The sequence below is a fragment of the Garra rufa genome, chromosome 20, assembly GCF_049309525.1.
Source record: "Garra rufa chromosome 20, GarRuf1.0, whole genome shotgun sequence".
Taxonomy (NCBI): domain Eukaryota; kingdom Metazoa; phylum Chordata; class Actinopteri; order Cypriniformes; family Cyprinidae; genus Garra; species Garra rufa.
The window spans coordinates 5,769,775-5,787,969 of NC_133380.1; the positions used below are offsets into that span (position 1 = coordinate 5,769,775).

The 18,195-nt window shown below is 36.4% G+C and overlaps 2 protein-coding genes across 3 annotated transcripts; both read left to right on the forward strand.

The window, feature by feature from the left end:
* Positions 1-3,289: 3,289 nt before the first annotated feature.
* LOC141294164 (uncharacterized) lies at positions 3,290-8,085 on the forward strand. 2 transcript variants are annotated; one of them, XM_073826255.1, is made up of 9 exons: positions 3,290-5,256; positions 5,581-5,702; positions 6,030-6,094; positions 6,184-6,386; positions 6,539-6,704; positions 6,807-6,965; positions 7,045-7,106; positions 7,234-7,332; positions 7,445-8,085. In XM_073826255.1, the coding sequence occupies exons 1-8, from the start codon at positions 3,543-3,545 to the stop codon at positions 7,329-7,331; spliced, it is 2,589 nt and encodes an 862-aa protein (XP_073682356.1). In that variant the 5' UTR covers positions 3,290-3,542; the 3' UTR covers position 7,332; positions 7,445-8,085. The 2 variants fall into 2 exon arrangements, with proteins under 2 accessions (XP_073682356.1, XP_073682357.1); XM_073826256.1 differs by having other exon boundaries at positions 7,048-7,106.
* A 3,198-nt stretch (positions 8,086-11,283) lies between these two features.
* Positions 11,284-12,961, forward strand: mrps16 (mitochondrial ribosomal protein S16). Its single transcript, XM_073826124.1, has 4 exons — positions 11,284-11,433; positions 11,589-11,615; positions 12,428-12,688; positions 12,797-12,961. Exons 2-4 carry the CDS (start codon positions 11,603-11,605, stop codon positions 12,922-12,924), a joined length of 402 nt encoding a protein of 133 aa, XP_073682225.1. The 5' UTR covers positions 11,284-11,433; positions 11,589-11,602; the 3' UTR covers positions 12,925-12,961.
* Positions 12,962-18,195: the final 5,234 nt, after the last annotated feature.

Below are 18,195 nucleotides of genomic sequence, written 5' to 3' on the forward strand. Positions count from 1 at the left end.
AGCAAACAACAAGTCAGCAGACAGAAACGACTCAGTTCAGTTCTACGACAGACTCAGAACCTACAACAACAGCTCAGTCTACATTTACAACATCTCCTACGGCCATGTCCACATTAGAATCATCTACAACTGAAATTGGATCAACAGTGGAAACTACAGTGTTCACAACTGGTACTTCTCCAACTTCACCATCTCTAACGACAGAAGGTCAAAGCACAACTGAACTGATTTCTTCAACATCAGAAGTACTTACTTCTACTGCAGATCAAACAACAAGTCAGCAGACAGAAACTACTCAGTTCAGTTCTACGACAGACTCAGAACCTACAACAACAGCTCAGTCTACATTTACAACATCTCCTACGGCCATGTCCACATTAGAATCATCTACAACTGAAATTGGATCAACAGTGGAAACTACAGTGTTCACAACTGGTACTTCTCCAACTTCACCATCTCTAACGACAGAAGGTCAAAGCACAACTGAACTGATTTCTTCAACATCAGAAGTACTTACTTCTACTGCAGAGCAAACAACAAGTCAGCAGACAGAAACGACTCAGTTCAGTTCTACGACAGACTCAGAACCTACAACAACAGCTCAGTCTACATTTACAACAGCTATGACCCCGACGGCCATGTCCACCTTAGAATCATCTACAACTGAAATTGGATCAACAGGGGAAACTACGGTGTTCACAACTAGTACTTCTCCAACTTCACCATCTCTAACGACAGAAGGTCAAAGCACAACTGAACTGATTTCATCAACAACAGAAATAGCTACTTCTACTGCAGAGCAAACAACAAGTCAGCAGGCAGAAACTACTCAGTTCAGTTCTACGACAGACTCAGAATCTACAACAACAGTTCAGTCTACATTTACAACATCTCCTACGGCCATGTCCACCTTAGAATCATCTACAACTGAAATTGGATCAACAGGGGAAACTACAGTGTTCACAACTGGTATTTCTCCAACTTCACCATCTCTAACGACTGAAGGTCAAAGCACAACTGAACTAATTTCATCAACAACAGAAATAGCTACTTCTACTGCAGAGCAAACAACAAGTCAGCAGACAGAAACTACTCAGTTCAGTTCTACGACAGACTCAGAATCTACAACAACAGTTCAGTCTACATTTACAACAGCTATGACCCCTACGGTCATGTCCACCTTAGAATCATCTACAACTGAAATTGGATCAACAATGGAAACTACAATTTTCACAACTGCTACTTCTCCAACAACACCATCTCTAACGACTGAAGGACAAAGCACAACTGAACTGATTTCATCAACAACAGAAGTACCTACTTCTACTGCAGAGCAAACAACAAGTCAGCAGACAGAAACTACTCAGTTCAGTTCTACGACAGAATCAGAATCTACAACAACATTTCAATCAACATTTACAACATCTACAGCCATGTCCACATTAGAATCATCCACAAATGAAATAGCATCAACAATAGAAACTACAGTGTTCACAAGTGGTATTTCTCCAACTTCACCATCTCTAACGACAGAAGGTCAAAGCACAACTGAACTGATTTCATTAACAACAGAAGTACCTTCTTCTAGTGCAGAGCAAACAACAAGTCAGCAGACAGAAACGACTCAGTTCAGTTCTACGACAGACTCAGAACCTACAACAACAGCTCAGTCTACATTTACAACATCTCCTACGGCCATGTCCACCTTAGAATCATCTACAACTGAAATTGGATCAACAGTGGAAACTACAGTGTTCACAAGTGGTACTTCTCCAACTTCACCATCTCTAACGACAGAAGGTCAAAGCACAACTGAACTGATTTCATCAACAACAGAAGTACCTACTTCTACTGCAGAGCAAACAACAAGTCAGCAGACAGAAACTACTCAGTTCAGTTCTACGACAGACTCAGAACCTACAACAACAGCTCAGTCTAAATTTACAACATCTCCTACGGCCATGTCCACATTAGAATCATCCACAACTGAAATTGGATCAACAGTGGAAACTACAGTGTTCACAACTAGTATTTCTCCAACTTCACCATCTCTAACGACTGAAGGTCAAAGCACAACTGAACTGATTTCTTCAACATCAGAAGTGCTTACTTCTACTGCAGATCAAACAACAAGTCAGCAGACAGAAACTACTCAGTTCAGTTCTACGACAGACTCAGAACCTACAACAACAGCTCAGTCTACATTTACAACATCTCCTACGGCCATGTCCACATTAGAATCATCTACAACTGAAATTGGATCAACAGTGGAAACTACGGTGTTCACAACTGGTACTTATCCAACTTCACCATCTCTAACGACAGAAGGACAAAGCACAACTGAACTGATTTCATCAACAACAGAAGTACCTACATCTACTGCAGAGCAAACAACAAGTCAGCAGACAGAAACTACTCAGTTCAGTTCTACGACAGACTCAGAACCTACAACAACAGCTCAGTCTACATTTACAACAGCTATGACCCCTACGGTCATGTCCACCTTAGAATCATCTACAACTGAAATTGGATCAACAATGGAAACTACAGTGTTCACAACTAGTACTTCTCCAACTTCACCATCTCTAACGACAGAAGGTCAAAGCACAACTGAACTGATTTCTTCAACATCAGAAGTACTTACTTCTACTGCAGAGCAAACAACAAGTCAGCAGACAGAAACTACTCAGTTCAGTTCTACGACAGACTCAGAACCTACAACAACAGCTCAGTCTACATTTACAACATCTCCTACGGCCATGTCCACATTAGAATCATCCACAAATGAAATAGCATCAACAATAGAAACTACAGTGTTCGCAAGTGGTATTTCTCCAACTTCACCATCTCTAACGACAGAAGGTCAAAGCACAACTGAACTGATTTCATCAACAACAGAAGTACCTTCTTCTACTGCAGAGCAAACAACAAGTCAGCAGACAGAAACGACTCAGTTCAGTTCTACGACAGACTCAGAACCTACAACAACAGCTCAATCAACATTTACAACATCTCCTACGGCCATGTCCACCTTAGAATCATCCACAACTGAAATTGGATCAACAGTGGAAACTACAGTGTTCACAAGTGGTACTTCTCCAACAACACCATCTGTAACGACTGAAGGACAAAGCACAACTGAACTGATTTCATCAACAACAGAAGTACCTACTTCTACTGCAGAGCAAACAACAAGTCAGCAGACAGAAACGACTCAGTTCAGTTCTACGACAGACTCAGAACCTACAACAACAGCTCAGTCTACATTTACAACATCTCCTACGGCCATGTCCACATTAGAATCATCCACAAATGAAATAGCATCAACAATAGAAACTACAGTGTTCACAAGTGGTATTTCTCCAACTTCACCATCTCTAACGACAGAAGGTCAAAGCACAACTGAACTGATTTCATCAACAACAGAAGTACCTTCTTCTAGTGCAGAGCAAACAACAAGTCAGCAGACAGAAACGACTCAGTTCAGTTCTACGACAGACTCAGAATCTACAACAACAGCTCAGTCTACATTTACAACAGCTATGACCCCTACGGCCATGTCCACCTTAGAATCATCTACAACTGAAATTGGATCAACAGTGGAAACTACAGTGTTCACAAGTGGTACTTCTCCAACTTCACCATCTCTAACGACAGAAGGTCAAAGCACAACTAAACTGATTTCATCAACAACAGAAGTACCTACTTCTACTGCAGAGCAAACAACAAGTCAGCAGACAGAAACTACTCCGTTTAGTTCTACAACAGAATCAGAACCTACAACAACAGCTCAGTCAACATTTACAACAGCTGTGTCCCATATGTCCACAACCACATTTGAGTCATCTACAACTGAGAGAAGTTTAACATTGGAACCTACATCATCCTCGATAATTACCGCTCCAATTTTTCAATCTACAACGACAGAAGGGCAAAGTACCTCAGAAATTATTTCATCAACAACAGAAATACCTAGGTCCAGTATAGAGCAAACAACAAGTCAGCAGACACAAACTACTCAGTTTAGTTCTACAACAGAATCAGAATTTACAACAACATCTCAATCAACATTTACAACAGATTTGTCCCCTTTGACTATGACCATATTTGAATCATCTACAACGGAGAGAAGTTCAACACTGGAAACAACATCATCCTCTATAGGTTCCTCTCAATCTCCATCGTCTACTACAACAGAAGGACAAACTACTACATCAGAACTTATTTCATCAACGTCGGAAATACCTATGTCCAGTACAGAGCAAACAACAAGTCGGCAGACACAAACTACTCAGTTTAATTCTACAACAGAATCAGTATATGTAACAACAGCTCAATCTGCATTTACAACAGCTGTGTCCCCGACGAGCATGGCCACACTAGAATCATCATCAAGTGAAAGTGGTCCAACACTGGAAGCAACATCACCCACATCAGGCAACTCTCCATCTTCACCATTGTCTACAACAGAAGGACAGAAAACATCAGAATTCACTTCATCTACAACCAAAATATTTTCATCTACTGTAGAAGAAACAAGCCAGCACACACAAAGCACCCAGTTTAGTTCTACTACAGGAACAGAGTCCATGAGCATGACCACATTACAAACAACTACATTTGAAAGTGGTTCAACACTGGAACCTACATTATCCACAACAGGAAGTACTCCATCTTTACCATCTACTATAACAGAAGGACAAAGTACATCAGGTTTCACTTCATCTACAACAGAACGAACAAGCCAGCAGACACAAACCACTCAATTTATTTCTACTACAGAAGCAGAAACTACAACGTCAGCTCAAACAACATTAACCACAACTGCGTCACCCATGAGTACCACATTACAATCATCTACACTTGAGAGTAGTTCAGCACTGGAAACTACATTATCCACAATAGGTACAACTCCATCTTCACCATTTACTACAACAAAAGGACAAGCTTCCTCCAATCCTCAAACAACCACCTCAACTGCTACAGCCCATACATTTAGCATTCCTACATCATCCCAGTCAAGCCCTTCTGCTGAATCTAGTACTCAGAAATCTTCATCAACATCAACAGAACCTCATTCATCCGCAACAACAGTCAACTTAGTTTCAACAACTCAAAACTGTATCGGGACTTGTCAGTGTAATGGGTCCCCATGCTTCTTCAATGTAACATCTGGGAAATGTCAGTGTGAATGCAAACCTGGCACATTTGGAGATTCTTGCAATTTTGCAAACGACTCTTCTAATCCTACTTGGTGTGAGTATTTATCATGCTATTCCTAAATGATCATTATTACACTTTGTGTTAATTATTTTGTGTTGTGGGTATTGAATTAGTATTAATTTAGCAATTCAGATACTTGTTAAGTGTGACATAATGTAAGCTCGTAGTATTATGGTTTATGCCATGTTTTAACTAAAACTATAGTGCATATGTTTTAGAGCTAAAACGCTATACAACCCACAGACATCTTCTATTTTATTTTTTTTAATTACAAAAGACCTAGCACAATAGTTACCACAATGTGCCTCATGTTGAAATCTTTTTAAATCTATTTATTGATTTATGCTTTATTTGCAGCTGAAAGCACACCGACAAGGAATGCAAATATCTCTCTCAGAATTATGATGGACTATCTTACAGAGTATGAAAATATGAACTCTACAGAATCAAAAAATCTTATTTCCATCTTAAAACGTGAGGTAAATTTTTCTAGTTTCTATCCTTGAGGTGCTTTTAAAGATCACAAATTCGCTCACAATTATTTCACACTGTGTATTAATACAAAGCCACACTTTCAAATGTATGAAAGTTAGTTGCATTATTTAACTTTAAATGTCTTTTAAAATTTAACAGAAAAGAAAAAGGTCTCCAGTCAAATTAGATGAATGCATTTACTGCAATATAGAATATTGAACTTTGAATATGTAAAGCTTTGATGGCATGGTGAAGCTTATTTTGCAGTAATTTGCAAAATATGTAATGCATAAATCTTTATATTCAAAAATAAATATTTTCTTTTTTGACAGCTTTCAATCCTTTGTAAAAGAGCAGATGCAAAAAATTTCAAAGATGTGCTCATACATAAACTAATGTAAGTTGATTTCTCATAAATTCCATATATTTACAAATATTTGCTAAGCAAAAGATATTAAAATGTGGCATGTATTTTTTCCCATCTAGACAAGGAAGTGTCATTGCTGAAAGTACTGCAGTATATAACTATCCCAACAACAATTCAGAAATATTGTTCCTAAATAACGAATTGGGATCCACCCTGCAAAAAATTGTAAATGACTCAGATTCATTTACAAATCTCAGCATAGCTCTCGGTAATGTGTCCATCCAATATGCCCAAATTACCATGGAGGCGGTTCAAATATCAAGTATGTTGGAAACAGAAAACCTTGAAATAACATATTTAATAAAAAAAGTTATGCTTAATTCAAGGGACATTTTTGTAATATGGCTCCAGATGTCTATTGTATCAATTTATAGAGATCTTTAATTTGAATGTAACTGTTGTGTGTATGTGTAGATATTTCAGATCTGCAAACATTTGTGCAATGCACAGCGAATTTTGCAAACATAACTTTGGAGATTGAAGATGGAGTATGGACATGTGTGGGACCATGTAAAAAAAATCCCAACTTCTGCAATCAACAAGGTCAATGCCAAAATGGAATAAATGGACCAGAGTGCAAGTAAGTCCTTCAAAGCAAATTCTAATGACTACAAATGGTGTAGTTTTCAGTTAATGAAATGTTGGAACTCATCCTCTCCTACTCATTTTGCTTATTGTCTAGGTGTAACAAGTCTTTCTTTGAGGAATTCCACGGAGCTCACTGTGAGCTTTACAGCAGAGCAGCCGGTTTCTACGCTGTCCTGTTCGGCAGTCTAGCAGCTTTTGCTCTTCTTGTCATTGTTTCAACTGTGATGTTTATGGTTCTCTATAGAGCCAAGAGGTTTGTATAAACTATTTCTGTTATTTGTTCACCGATCAAAACAACAAAACAACTGAATAACACCTTTATCTCATTTCAGCAGAACATCAAGCAAAAGGTTATCAATTTTTGATGATGTCTTCTTTGATTTTACATCAGGAGGTATGATTTCTATCTTTGCAAATGCTTTAGTAAATATACTTCAGCAGCAGTACTAAACTCAGATAAAACTCTTAAACATCAGAAATTATGTAAGAACATAATTGAAAATATTAACTGTATTTTTCAGGGGCCATAGACAGAGGTTTTTGGCATCAAAATTTTTCAGACATAGAAGATTCAACACCTGGGACTTTCAGCTCATTCAATGAATATTCATCTCTGTAGGGTGAGCAATTGTGCATATTATTTTTTAAATATATTGGAAAGGAACATAACCTGTATTGGTGATTGTAAGATTGATTCTTTTTTTAATCCCTTCTTTTTCCTCTCTGCTACAGATAAAGACCAGAGCAACTGAAGTGGTGGATGTCTGATGAAGAAAAAAACAGATATTATTAAAAATTTATTTTAAAGAATTCAGGCACTATAATCTCAGGAAGCCAACATACTAAAACATGCATTTACTGAGTTTGTTTTAGAATATTTAGTGTGTTTCAAGTAAAATGACCGTCAAGTATCTCACTCTTCTCAAAAACAAATGTATATAGCACCTAGAAAACAGGTTTTGTCAGGTTTTTACAAAGCAATTAGGAAATGCGAGAGTAATGCAGAAATGCAAAGTGATTTGTTTTCTTGTTATGAGAGGGTGTTATTCTGGTATTTAAACAAATATATAATTATTAATTAATAATCATCTTCATAAATAATCACATTTCTAATATATTTACAATGCTGCTACAGTAACCAGCTGTAGAACAGTCAGTTATGATAGGTTTAATGTTTATTTTTGTTGGCACTGTACATTTACTTGGTATATAATATATATATATTTTTGTTACGATAGCAGGGTATTGCTTGTGTGCTTACACTGAAAGCACATTATATTGTTAAATTAATATTTATGAGGAAAAGGCTGTGCTGAATATACTGTATTTTACAAATAAGATTCTTAAAATAAAGCATATGTGAAACATTACAATGTGTCAGCTACATTTACCATAATGTTCATCAGGATTTCGTTTCAAAAAAGTTGCAATGTCATTATAAGGGTTAATAGGAGGCACTGCAAACTTAATTATATGCCATCTAGGCCTCAAATGTTTTTTTATCATGAAATGTGGCTTTTACTTGTAATAAATAGTAGGTTGGTGCATCTCAGACTAGAAGTCTTTAGGTCTTAAATTAACTTCAAAATAGAAAAAAATATAGTCCCCATAATATACCACATGTGTTGTGCTGCATGCCGCATACCTCTGAAGGTTTGTTTATAGTATGTATATATATATATATATATATATATATATATATATATATATACTAGGAATTACACAAGATTCAGCCTGGATTCAGAAGAAGAGATGATGCCAACCCCCAGAGGACCGCCGATGATGCCAGCCTTGAATCAACATACAGCACTACACAATTTTTCTACAAGTTTGATTGCAACACATAATCATTACTATTAGTGTTCATCATCTGTTTTTGATTACACCATTACTGTTTTTAATATTTATACCATATGTACATCGACTTAACATACAGTAGTCACCACTAATAAGCTACTAAATATATTGTAGTAGCCTACATTTTTTTTTTTTTTTTTGTACAGCTGCTTTGCAGCGATTTGTATTGTGAAAAGCGCTAGACTTGAATTGAATTTAATAGGAAAAACAAAACTAATTATTTTTTCCCCCAAACATCTTTTATTACGTTTTATCACCATCATGACTTCAACTCAGTAACAAGAACTCAATAACACAAAGTTGATAGATTAAAAAAAAACTGATGGGCTAACAGGCAGCTAACGCTATTTTTCTCCTACACGTGTTGGTGCTTTTTTATTCTTTCATGTTTACTGAAGGCAAATCTGAATGATGCACCATTTTAACTTTAATAGACAAGGAATTGATCATGATGACACCCTTACCTTAATGCAGAAAACTGAGTAAAGTCGCTGATCCAATGCTGACTCTGCTGCAGGCAGCTCACGTGCATGAGTGTTAAAGGGATAGTTCACCCAAAAATTTAAATTTGATGTTTATCTGCTTACCCCCAGGGCATCCAAGATGTAGGTGACGTTGTTTTTTCAGCAGAACACAAATTAAGATTTTTAGCTAAAACCGGTGCAGTTTGTCAGCCATATAATGGGAATCGATGGGCACTAGACCTTTAAAAGTAAAAAAAAAAAAAAAAACATGCACAAACAAATCCAAATTACACCCTGTGACTTGTGACGATACATTGATGTCCTAAGACATGAAACGATCGGTTTTGCGTAGCATACACAAACACCGGAAGCGATCTGTCGCGTGTATACGACACTCATTGTTTACACAGTGCACAGAGATTGTGGGTATAGCGGGTATTCAAAATGGTAATACTTGCGCTTATCCTGATTGTTCAAACCGATTTAAAACTAAAAGATTATGTTTGCTTGCACAAAGTCATCCGGGACTTTTCCCCGATTTCCCCTTACGGCGTTTGCTTATACTACGCCAGAGCACATACACATGTAACGAGCCTGATGCTAATCTCGTGCTCATGACAGATGGACATTGCTGTGTATCAAAGGTAAAAAAATGATATAAATACTGTTCATTTTCTCACAAAAACCGATCGTTTCGTGTCTTGGGACATCAATGTATCGTCACGAGCCACAGGGTGTAATTTGGATTTGTCTGTGCATGTTTTTTTTTTTTTTTTTTTTTACTTTTAAAGGTCTGGTGCCCATCCTCTCCCATTATATGGCTGACAGACTGCACCAGTTTTAGCTAAAAATCTTTGTTTGTGTTCTACTGAGGAAACAAAGTCACCTACATCTTGGATGTCCTGGGGGTAAGCAAATAAACATCAAATTTTCATTTTTGGGTGAATTATCCCTTTAAGGTTGGGGGAGGGGTGTGTCTAAAGGATTTTGAAAATACAAAACACTCATCTTAAATGTATTTAAATACAAATTACATTAGATTTTTCCCAAAGGCTTTACAATACAAAATACAAAATAGTATTTTGTATTTCAAATACGTATTTTAAATACATTTATCTAAAATACTGCCCATCCCTGTATATATATATATATATATATATATATATATATATATATATATATATAAAATCTGTAAGATTTTTTACAGATTTCTTTAAGAAGTCTCTTATGATCATAAAGGCTGCATTTATTTAATCAAAAATAGAGAAAAACACAGTAATATTGTGAAATATTTTTGCTATTTAAAATACCGGTTTTCTATTCTAATGTACTTTAACATATAATTTATTCCTGTGATGCAAAGCCGAATTTTCAGCATCATTACGCCAGTCTTCAGTGTCACACAATCCTTTATAAACCATTCTAATATGCTAATTTATTTTTAATGTTAGTTGTGATGCCTCATATATTTTTGAAACCTGTAATACTTTCATTAGGATTTTTGGATGAATAAAAAAAAAAGTTATAAATCTTTTCTAACAATAAAAGTCTTTACTATCACTTTTCATTAATTTAACAAATCCTTGCTGAATAAAATTATTAATTTCTTTAAAAGAAAAAGAAAAGAAAAAAATTACTGACGCCAAAGTTTTAAACAGTAGTGCACATATATTGTTACATAAGATTTCTATTTTAAATAAACGCTGCTCTTTTTAACTTTTTATTAATCAAAGAATCCTGAAAAAAGTATCACAGGTTCCAAAAAAAATAAAAAGTATCTCAACTGTTTCCAACATTGAAGGATTGTGTGACACTGAAGACTGGAGTGATGATGCTGAAAATTCAGCTTTGCATCACAGAAATAAATTATAATGAAGTAAATAAATTATATTTAAAGTACATTAAAATACCATTATTTTATATTATTATTTACATTATATATATATATATATATACTTCACAATATTACTTTTTTCTGTATTTTTGATCAAATAAATAATGAGCATAAGAAACTTCTTTAAAAACATTAAAAATCTTATCCTAAACTTTTGAGCAGTAGTGTATATGTATACAGGGGAAAAAAATGTGTAATCGTCTTTTAAAAGTATAACACAAAACTAGAACAAAACCGTCACCCAGTGGCTGAATTCATCATTACACCTACTGTTGACACTAGAACGTACAGACGTAACGTACTTAATATTCATGAGCCAAGTCTTCACCATAGTAGGAACGATAAACCCTCTTCCGGTGCGGCAGAAAAACATGTCTGCGCCCTTGCGAATGTCATGTTGATAACTGTCTGTAGAGAGTTGTGTGTTTGAGAGCTATTACAAACACGTTAAGTTTATATTAAACAATATTACAGGCGTATTTACATGAAGATACCGGATTTGTAAGGTATGTGTTTTTTTTTTAACGCGAAATGTGGTAAATATAACGCCACTCCATGCTCTCATAAAGACTGACTGACTTTATGTAAGACCTTATTCGCTCATATATGTGGTTTTATTGTAAATATTTTCTGCTGACTTATTCTTTTTTGTCTTTAACAGAGTATCTGGCAATCATGGTCCATTTATGTAAGTACTTTTAAGCCGTTTATTTTATTTAGTTAATATAAATATACGTATTAGTAATTTTTTGACGTCTTCCTAATTTAACATACAATAATTAACTTGCAAAATCCAATCTTGGTTTTGATCTGGATCAAACTACCAGTTTGGGTTGTTCAAAACGTTTAGTAAAATCGGGATACTTTTGATTAAAAAAATAAAATAAAAACTATATATTATACTGATCTCATCAGAAGAGTGGATGTCAGGAACAAAAATGTAATAAAACACTAACTTTTAAACACCCAAACATTTTATAAATAGAGAGAGTGAGAGTGAGACATTGGATAACATTTGTAACATGCACACACAGAAATGTTTTATTATATTTAAAGTGTTTTTTTTATTATCACTGTTTGTAATCTACATTGGGATAAACAGTCAAAAGTAGTTACTTCTAACCCAAACCCAAAGTTTCTTGTGTGAATGCAAAACATTTCCGAGAGAATGCAAAAGCATTGAATCTTTTTTTTCTCCATCAAATTATTTTTTTTTTATCACAATTTCCATTTAGGGGCTCTATACAGCACTATTAATCCAGATTTGGTAATATGAAAAAAGTGTGTCATTGTGATCTAATTTGCTTTGCAAAAATAAGTAAAAATCCAGAGTATTCTAATCCAGATTAAACTTTTTGAATAAGTGGCCCCTCAAGTTTAAGTGTGAGTTCCATCCAAAATGTAGCCTCCAGGACTGGTCTTACTGTTTCTGAAAAAAAACCTCATCTTTGTGACATTAAACATTGCCACTGTGAAACTTACATTATGTCTTTGTCTTAGCATCTTTCCTGCTCAAAAGCTATCATGGTGGGCATGTGGTCATCAGGCTGGCACTAGGAGGTGCCACTAACAGACCCTTCTACCGCATTGTGGCTGCTTATAATAAACGGGCGAGAGACAGTAAATATATCGAGCAGCTGGGCTCATATGACCCTCTCCCCAACACACACAATGAAAAACTTGTTGCCTTCAATTACGAAAGAATCAAGTATTGGATTGCATGTGGAGCCCATACGACAAAACCAGTGGCCAAACTTCTAGGTGAGCGTCCACCTAAACTCATTATTTCCTTTAAATATATTTAGTAATGATTACAGTACAGCAAAAGGACATTCACTTTGTTTTTGATTCATGTTTCTTTCCGAGTAGGATTGGCTGGATTTTTCCCACTGCATCCAATGACAATAACAGAAGCGGAGCGGAGGTGGAAAGCAGTTTCGACAGAAGAAGTTAAAACAGATAGTCAAGAACAAGTGGAGCAGAAGGAGGCACTGTAAATACAAAATAAAGCGTTCATGATTTCTTTGGATCTCAGTAGTGATTGACATCGCATTTTTTTTAAATACTAATTTTATAAAACTGTTTTGGTGATAAGCTTCAGCATGGATTGAAACTGCTTGATAAAAATGTCCTTATTACCCAATACACTGGAGAATAGTTCGAATGAGGAGATGTAGACCAACGGTCTCCAGCCCTGCAGATTTGAGCTCCAACCCTAAACAAATGCACCTTAACCAGCTAATCAAAGTGTTCAGGGGTTAACCTGATAATTAAAGACAGGTGTGTTGGTGTGAGGGTTGAAACTGAAATCTGCAGGAGGGTAGCTCTCTAGGAGCAGGGTTTGAGATTTCTGATGTAGACACTGAAAGGGAAAATTGTTGTAAACACACTTTCTCTGGATCTGTTCGTCAATAAGAACAATGATCGGCCTGAGGAACCTACACTGAGACTTGAAACAGTCTTCAATGTTTAATTTCAGAACCTATAAATCAGGGATAGGCAAAGTTGGTCCTAGAGTGCTGCTGTCCTGCAGAGTTCAGCTCCAACCCTAAACAAAGACACCTGAACAAGCTAATCAAGCTCTTTAGGATCACTAAGGCCAAAGCCACTGCAACTATTAGCTGAAAAAGCGTAACGACTAAAGCTAACGCTTCCGGTCTGGCAGTACGTGGGAAAAGAGACCAGAGGCCGTTTTTTTTAATGGATGTCATTGAAGGAGAGGCTTTACCACGCAGAACAATCAGCTTTTTAGAGGAAGTGGCTTATTTAATGAATCAGCCAGGTGAGGTTTTTTTCAGGGTTGGAGTAAAACTCAGGACTAACATTGCCTATCCCTGCTATAAATGTTTACACAAAATTGTGTAACTACTTTACAGCAAGCAATGTGCTGATATATCCAACTGTATACACCCATATATTGGTATTACATAATTGAAATATTTATCAGAGGGCTAGAATTCTAACTCATGTCAGCGTATGTACACAGGTGATAAATATGAGCTCATCTGAAGTGGTAAGTCATCCAAAGTAGCTTGCTCATTCTTTTGATTTAGCATTTTTGCTGTATTTTTGAATTACTTTAAAAATGTAAATGGCTTAGAACAAGCTGTTCAGGTTATGACATTTGAATATAAACGTAGTGAATCTGCTACACAAGCATTTTAAAATTTTATGAGGGTTGGAAAGGTTATGTTTAGCCTAATTAAATTTATCAATGGCGTGTCTGTTTTATGGATGGACTGTGCATTCTGATTGTCTGCAGACGTAGAGGAGCTAAAACAGTCCTAGCACCAGGACACTCGACCTGGGAGGGCTTGTATGATTCTATCTAACGGGGTTGGGGGTTTGTTCTATATACATAAAACATGTCAGATTTTAATTAAAAGGATTATTATTGCAGTTATCCATAGACCACCAGTGTATTAAACAAATGTATTTTTGTTAGTAATTCATTTAAATGTCTGAAATCTAATGTTATGTGGTTGAAAACACTGAGTCGTTGTGATGTAGGGTAAAAGCACTCAGCACATCTATCTCTGGCTCAGCGCCAGACTAAGCACAAAAGTATTGAATTTAGCAGTGAATATTCTAAATACACTGTTGATAATCCGCATCGAAAGGTTAAAATCAATGCATTTCGGGGGATTGGAGTGGGTCAAACTGAGTCTGAGGTGAAGTAGAAAGATTAAAATATACACACACAGACAGTATGCCCCAAAGGGGCTTAACAGGGTTCAGGTCTGGAGACATTCTTGGCCACTCCATCACCTTTACCTTCAGCTTCCCCAGCAAGGCAGTTGTCAGCTTGGTGGTGTGTTTGGGATCATTATAATGATGGAAAACTGCTGTTTGGCCTAATTTCGAGAGGGAAGGCATCATGTTCAGCTTCAGAATCACAGTACATAACAAAATCCATGTTTTCCTCAATGAACTGCAGCTCTCAAGCACTCATGCAGCCCCAGACCATGATCCTAGCACCACAAGACACTATTTTCTTGGTAGTCCTCACCAGGGCATCGCCACACGTGATGTACACCATCTGAGCCAAACAAGTTTATCTTATAGTCTCATCAGACCACAGGACATGGTTCCAGTAATTCATGCTCTTGGACAAGTTGTCTTCAGCAAACTGTTTGTGAGCTTTCTTGTGAGCCAGCTTCAGATGAGGCTTAATTTTGGGATGATGCTCATGCAAACCGACTTGTTGCAGTGTGCGGCGTATGGTCTAAGCACTGACGAGCTGACCCTCTACTTCTGCAGTATACTGGCAGCACTCATGCATCTGTTTTTTGAAGCCAGGTTCTGCACCTGACGCACAGAACGAGTGCTCAACTTTGTTGATCGACCCTTGCAAGGCCTTTTCCAAATGAAACCCATCTTGGAAAACCTCTGTGTGACCCTGACCGCTGTAGTGTAACACGGTTTCAGGGTGTTACTGAACCTCGAATAGCCTTGGCCATCTTTGTGGAGAGCAACAATTCTAATTCTCAGATCCTCAGAGAGTTCTTTGCCATGAGATGCCATATTGAACATCCAGTGGTCAGTATGAAAGAACTGTACTTAAAGCACCTAATTTTAACTGCTCTAATACAAGATGCACAACTTTTTATAGTACTGTCAAGCAGACAAAACCATAAACATGATGAATAGGACATGTGGCTTTGCATGGTTAAACAACATACTGATGTTATCACTTAGGGTGTAGTCACTTTTGTTGCCAGCCATTTTGACCATAATGAAAGTCATTGGGGACCAACAACTGTTTCATTTCACTCTTCAAAATATATTATTTTGTGTTCAGGAGAAGAATTAAATTCATATTGGTTTGGAATAGCTTTACAACAAGTTTTGACCAACCGGAGGGCAAGGAGAGATTATCTTTATATTTCAGTTTATACTTTATAATCCATTCTTATGCAATACTTCATTTAGAGATCTGGAGATAAGATTAAAATAGAAACTTGAAGTAAGGGAGAAGATAAATGATGGGCACTGGGTAAATGCACTAGAGCATATTCATAAACGTTTTGTCAATTTCTGGCATTGCCTTATGCAATTTAACTTTATTATTCTAAAACAAAGCTACATAGATTTTTTTCAGATGTCTTCCCATTATGTGACAAGTGCAAGACTGAGGAAGCCACTCTCTTCTGCACAGATATGTTCTCCGCCCTACAGTAAGTTAATTCCATTTTGAACTAATATATCTCTGAAAAATCACATAAAAACTTACTACATTTAATAAATGTCAATATCAGTTGTTGTCCCATGGGCTTATTGATGCAAAGAAACTTTTCTTTTTTTAAGGTTTTGGAAATAGACAGAATCCCCATATGTTAACCCAAATCACCCAATGTGGTTGGAAGAAATGGTAAAGTCATTATATTTCGAAAGAATTTAGATTTTGGATTTAGATTATGATTATGACTACAAAAAGGTAAACTGTAGTGTGTTTAAGTGCTTCTGTCAAAGGTAAGATGCTTAACATTTAACAACAGCATGATACATAACAGACTGGCTGATCCATATGGAACATTTTTATCATATGCTTCATAAAAGCCTGTTACAAAAGACGATGTGATAAAAACAGGTTTATAGTGCAATTTTAGTTTACATGCAACAAAACAAGAGCTTAGTGCCAAAACGTACACAAAAGCATCAGTCAGCCTCACTGTTACAATCCACCCCAAAGGTGTTCAGTGGGGTTCAGGTAAAAAAAAAACCTAACAACTCTCAAACCCCAAGCCAGTCTTAGCTGGTCTCTCTGAATAGTCTGCTGCTTTGTTAAAGGGATAGTTCCCCCAAAAATGAAAATTTGATGTTTATCTGCTTACCCCCAGGGCATCCAAGATGTAGGTGACTTTGTTTCTTCAGTAGAACACAAACGAAGATTTTTAACTCAAGCTGTTGCAGTCTGTCAGTCATATAATGGCAGTCAATGGTTACCAAATCTTTAAGAGTGAAAAGCATAAACAAATAAAACAAAAATTAAAGCCTGCGTTTCATGACGACACACTGAGGTCTTGAGACACAAAACTGAACAGTATTTATATCATTTACCTCTGATCCATTGGAACGTTCGCGTTCACGTGAAGGGTCAACATGCTCTGGTAATGTAGTCGGTGAAAAGTCAACACTCCCAGATGAGTTTGCACAAGAAAACCAGAATCAGGATAAGCATAAGTAATTACCATTTTGAGAGGCCAATATGCACTATGTAAACATGTATTCGGGCAACAGATTGCTTCCGTGCGTACATCTACTATGGCAGATCACATTGACGCATCATGCGCCCCCTGTTGGGAACACGCTCAGGAGAGTAGAACATTGCGGTGGATCAGAGGTAAATAATGATATAAATAATGTTCAGTTTTTTGCACAGACTGATCGTTTTGTGTCTTAAGACATCAATGTATCATCAGGAGCCGCAGAGTTTCATTTGGTTTTGTCTGTATATATTTTTTTTACTCTTAAAGATTTGGTAACCATTGACTGCCATTATATGACTGACAGACTGCAAGGGTTTGAGTTAAAAATCTTAGTTTGTGTTCTACTGAAGAAACAAAGTCACCTACATCTTGGATGCCCTGGGGGTAAGCAGATAAACATCAAATTTACATTTTTGGGTGAACTATCCCTTTAAACCAGCTAAACTTTGCTGGGCAGCGTTTCCCAAAAGCATCGTAAGCTTAAGTTGATCGTAGCTCCATTGGTTTCAATGGGTCTACGATGTACTTAAGCTTACGATGCTTTTGGGAAACGCAGCCCTGGTTAATGTTACTAGCGTATAGGCTGTTTGTTAATACGGTAACACTTTACAATAAGGTCTAATTTGTTAACATTAGATAATGTGTTAACTAATATGAGCAAGCAATGAACAATTCATTTATTACACTACACTCTTAAAAATAAAGGTGATTTACGATGCTATAGAAGAACCCTTTTTTATTTAAATGGGTCCATGAAGAAGGACCTTTCTGTTTAAAAAAAAAAAAAGATTAAAAAAAAAATGGTCCAAATTGTTACCAAAACATCTTACTCCAGCTCAGACAAGTCTTTCTTCAAAAATGCTTAACAATGTGTGGTGGATGAATGATGGAATTTCTTAGATAAAAAAATCAATATAATACAGCTATTCAATCAGTCAAATCAATTATAAACCAATTATAGCACTCTAACGCAGTGTAGTTCAAAAGGTGTTTTTTCCATTGTATGTTTGGCATTTCCATGGAAGTGTCCTTTGGTTTTATATAATACATATGACTAAG

Excerpts from the sequence above, each read along its gene's own strand:
- mrps16 (XM_073826124.1), top strand. Across the intron at positions 12,689-12,796 it reads ACCAGTGGCCAAACTTCTAG|GATTGGCTGGATTTTTCCCA; the intron begins GTGAGCGTCCAC and ends CTTTCCGAGTAG.
- LOC141294164 (XM_073826255.1), top strand. The coding sequence starts at position 3,543 with ATGACCCCTACGGCCATGTCCACCTTAGAATCATCTACAACTGAAATT. Across the intron at positions 5,257-5,580 it reads CTCTTCTAATCCTACTTGGT|CTGAAAGCACACCGACAAGG; the intron begins GTGAGTATTTAT and ends CTTTATTTGCAG. Across the intron at positions 5,703-6,029 it reads TTTCCATCTTAAAACGTGAG|CTTTCAATCCTTTGTAAAAG; the intron begins GTAAATTTTTCT and ends CTTTTTTGACAG.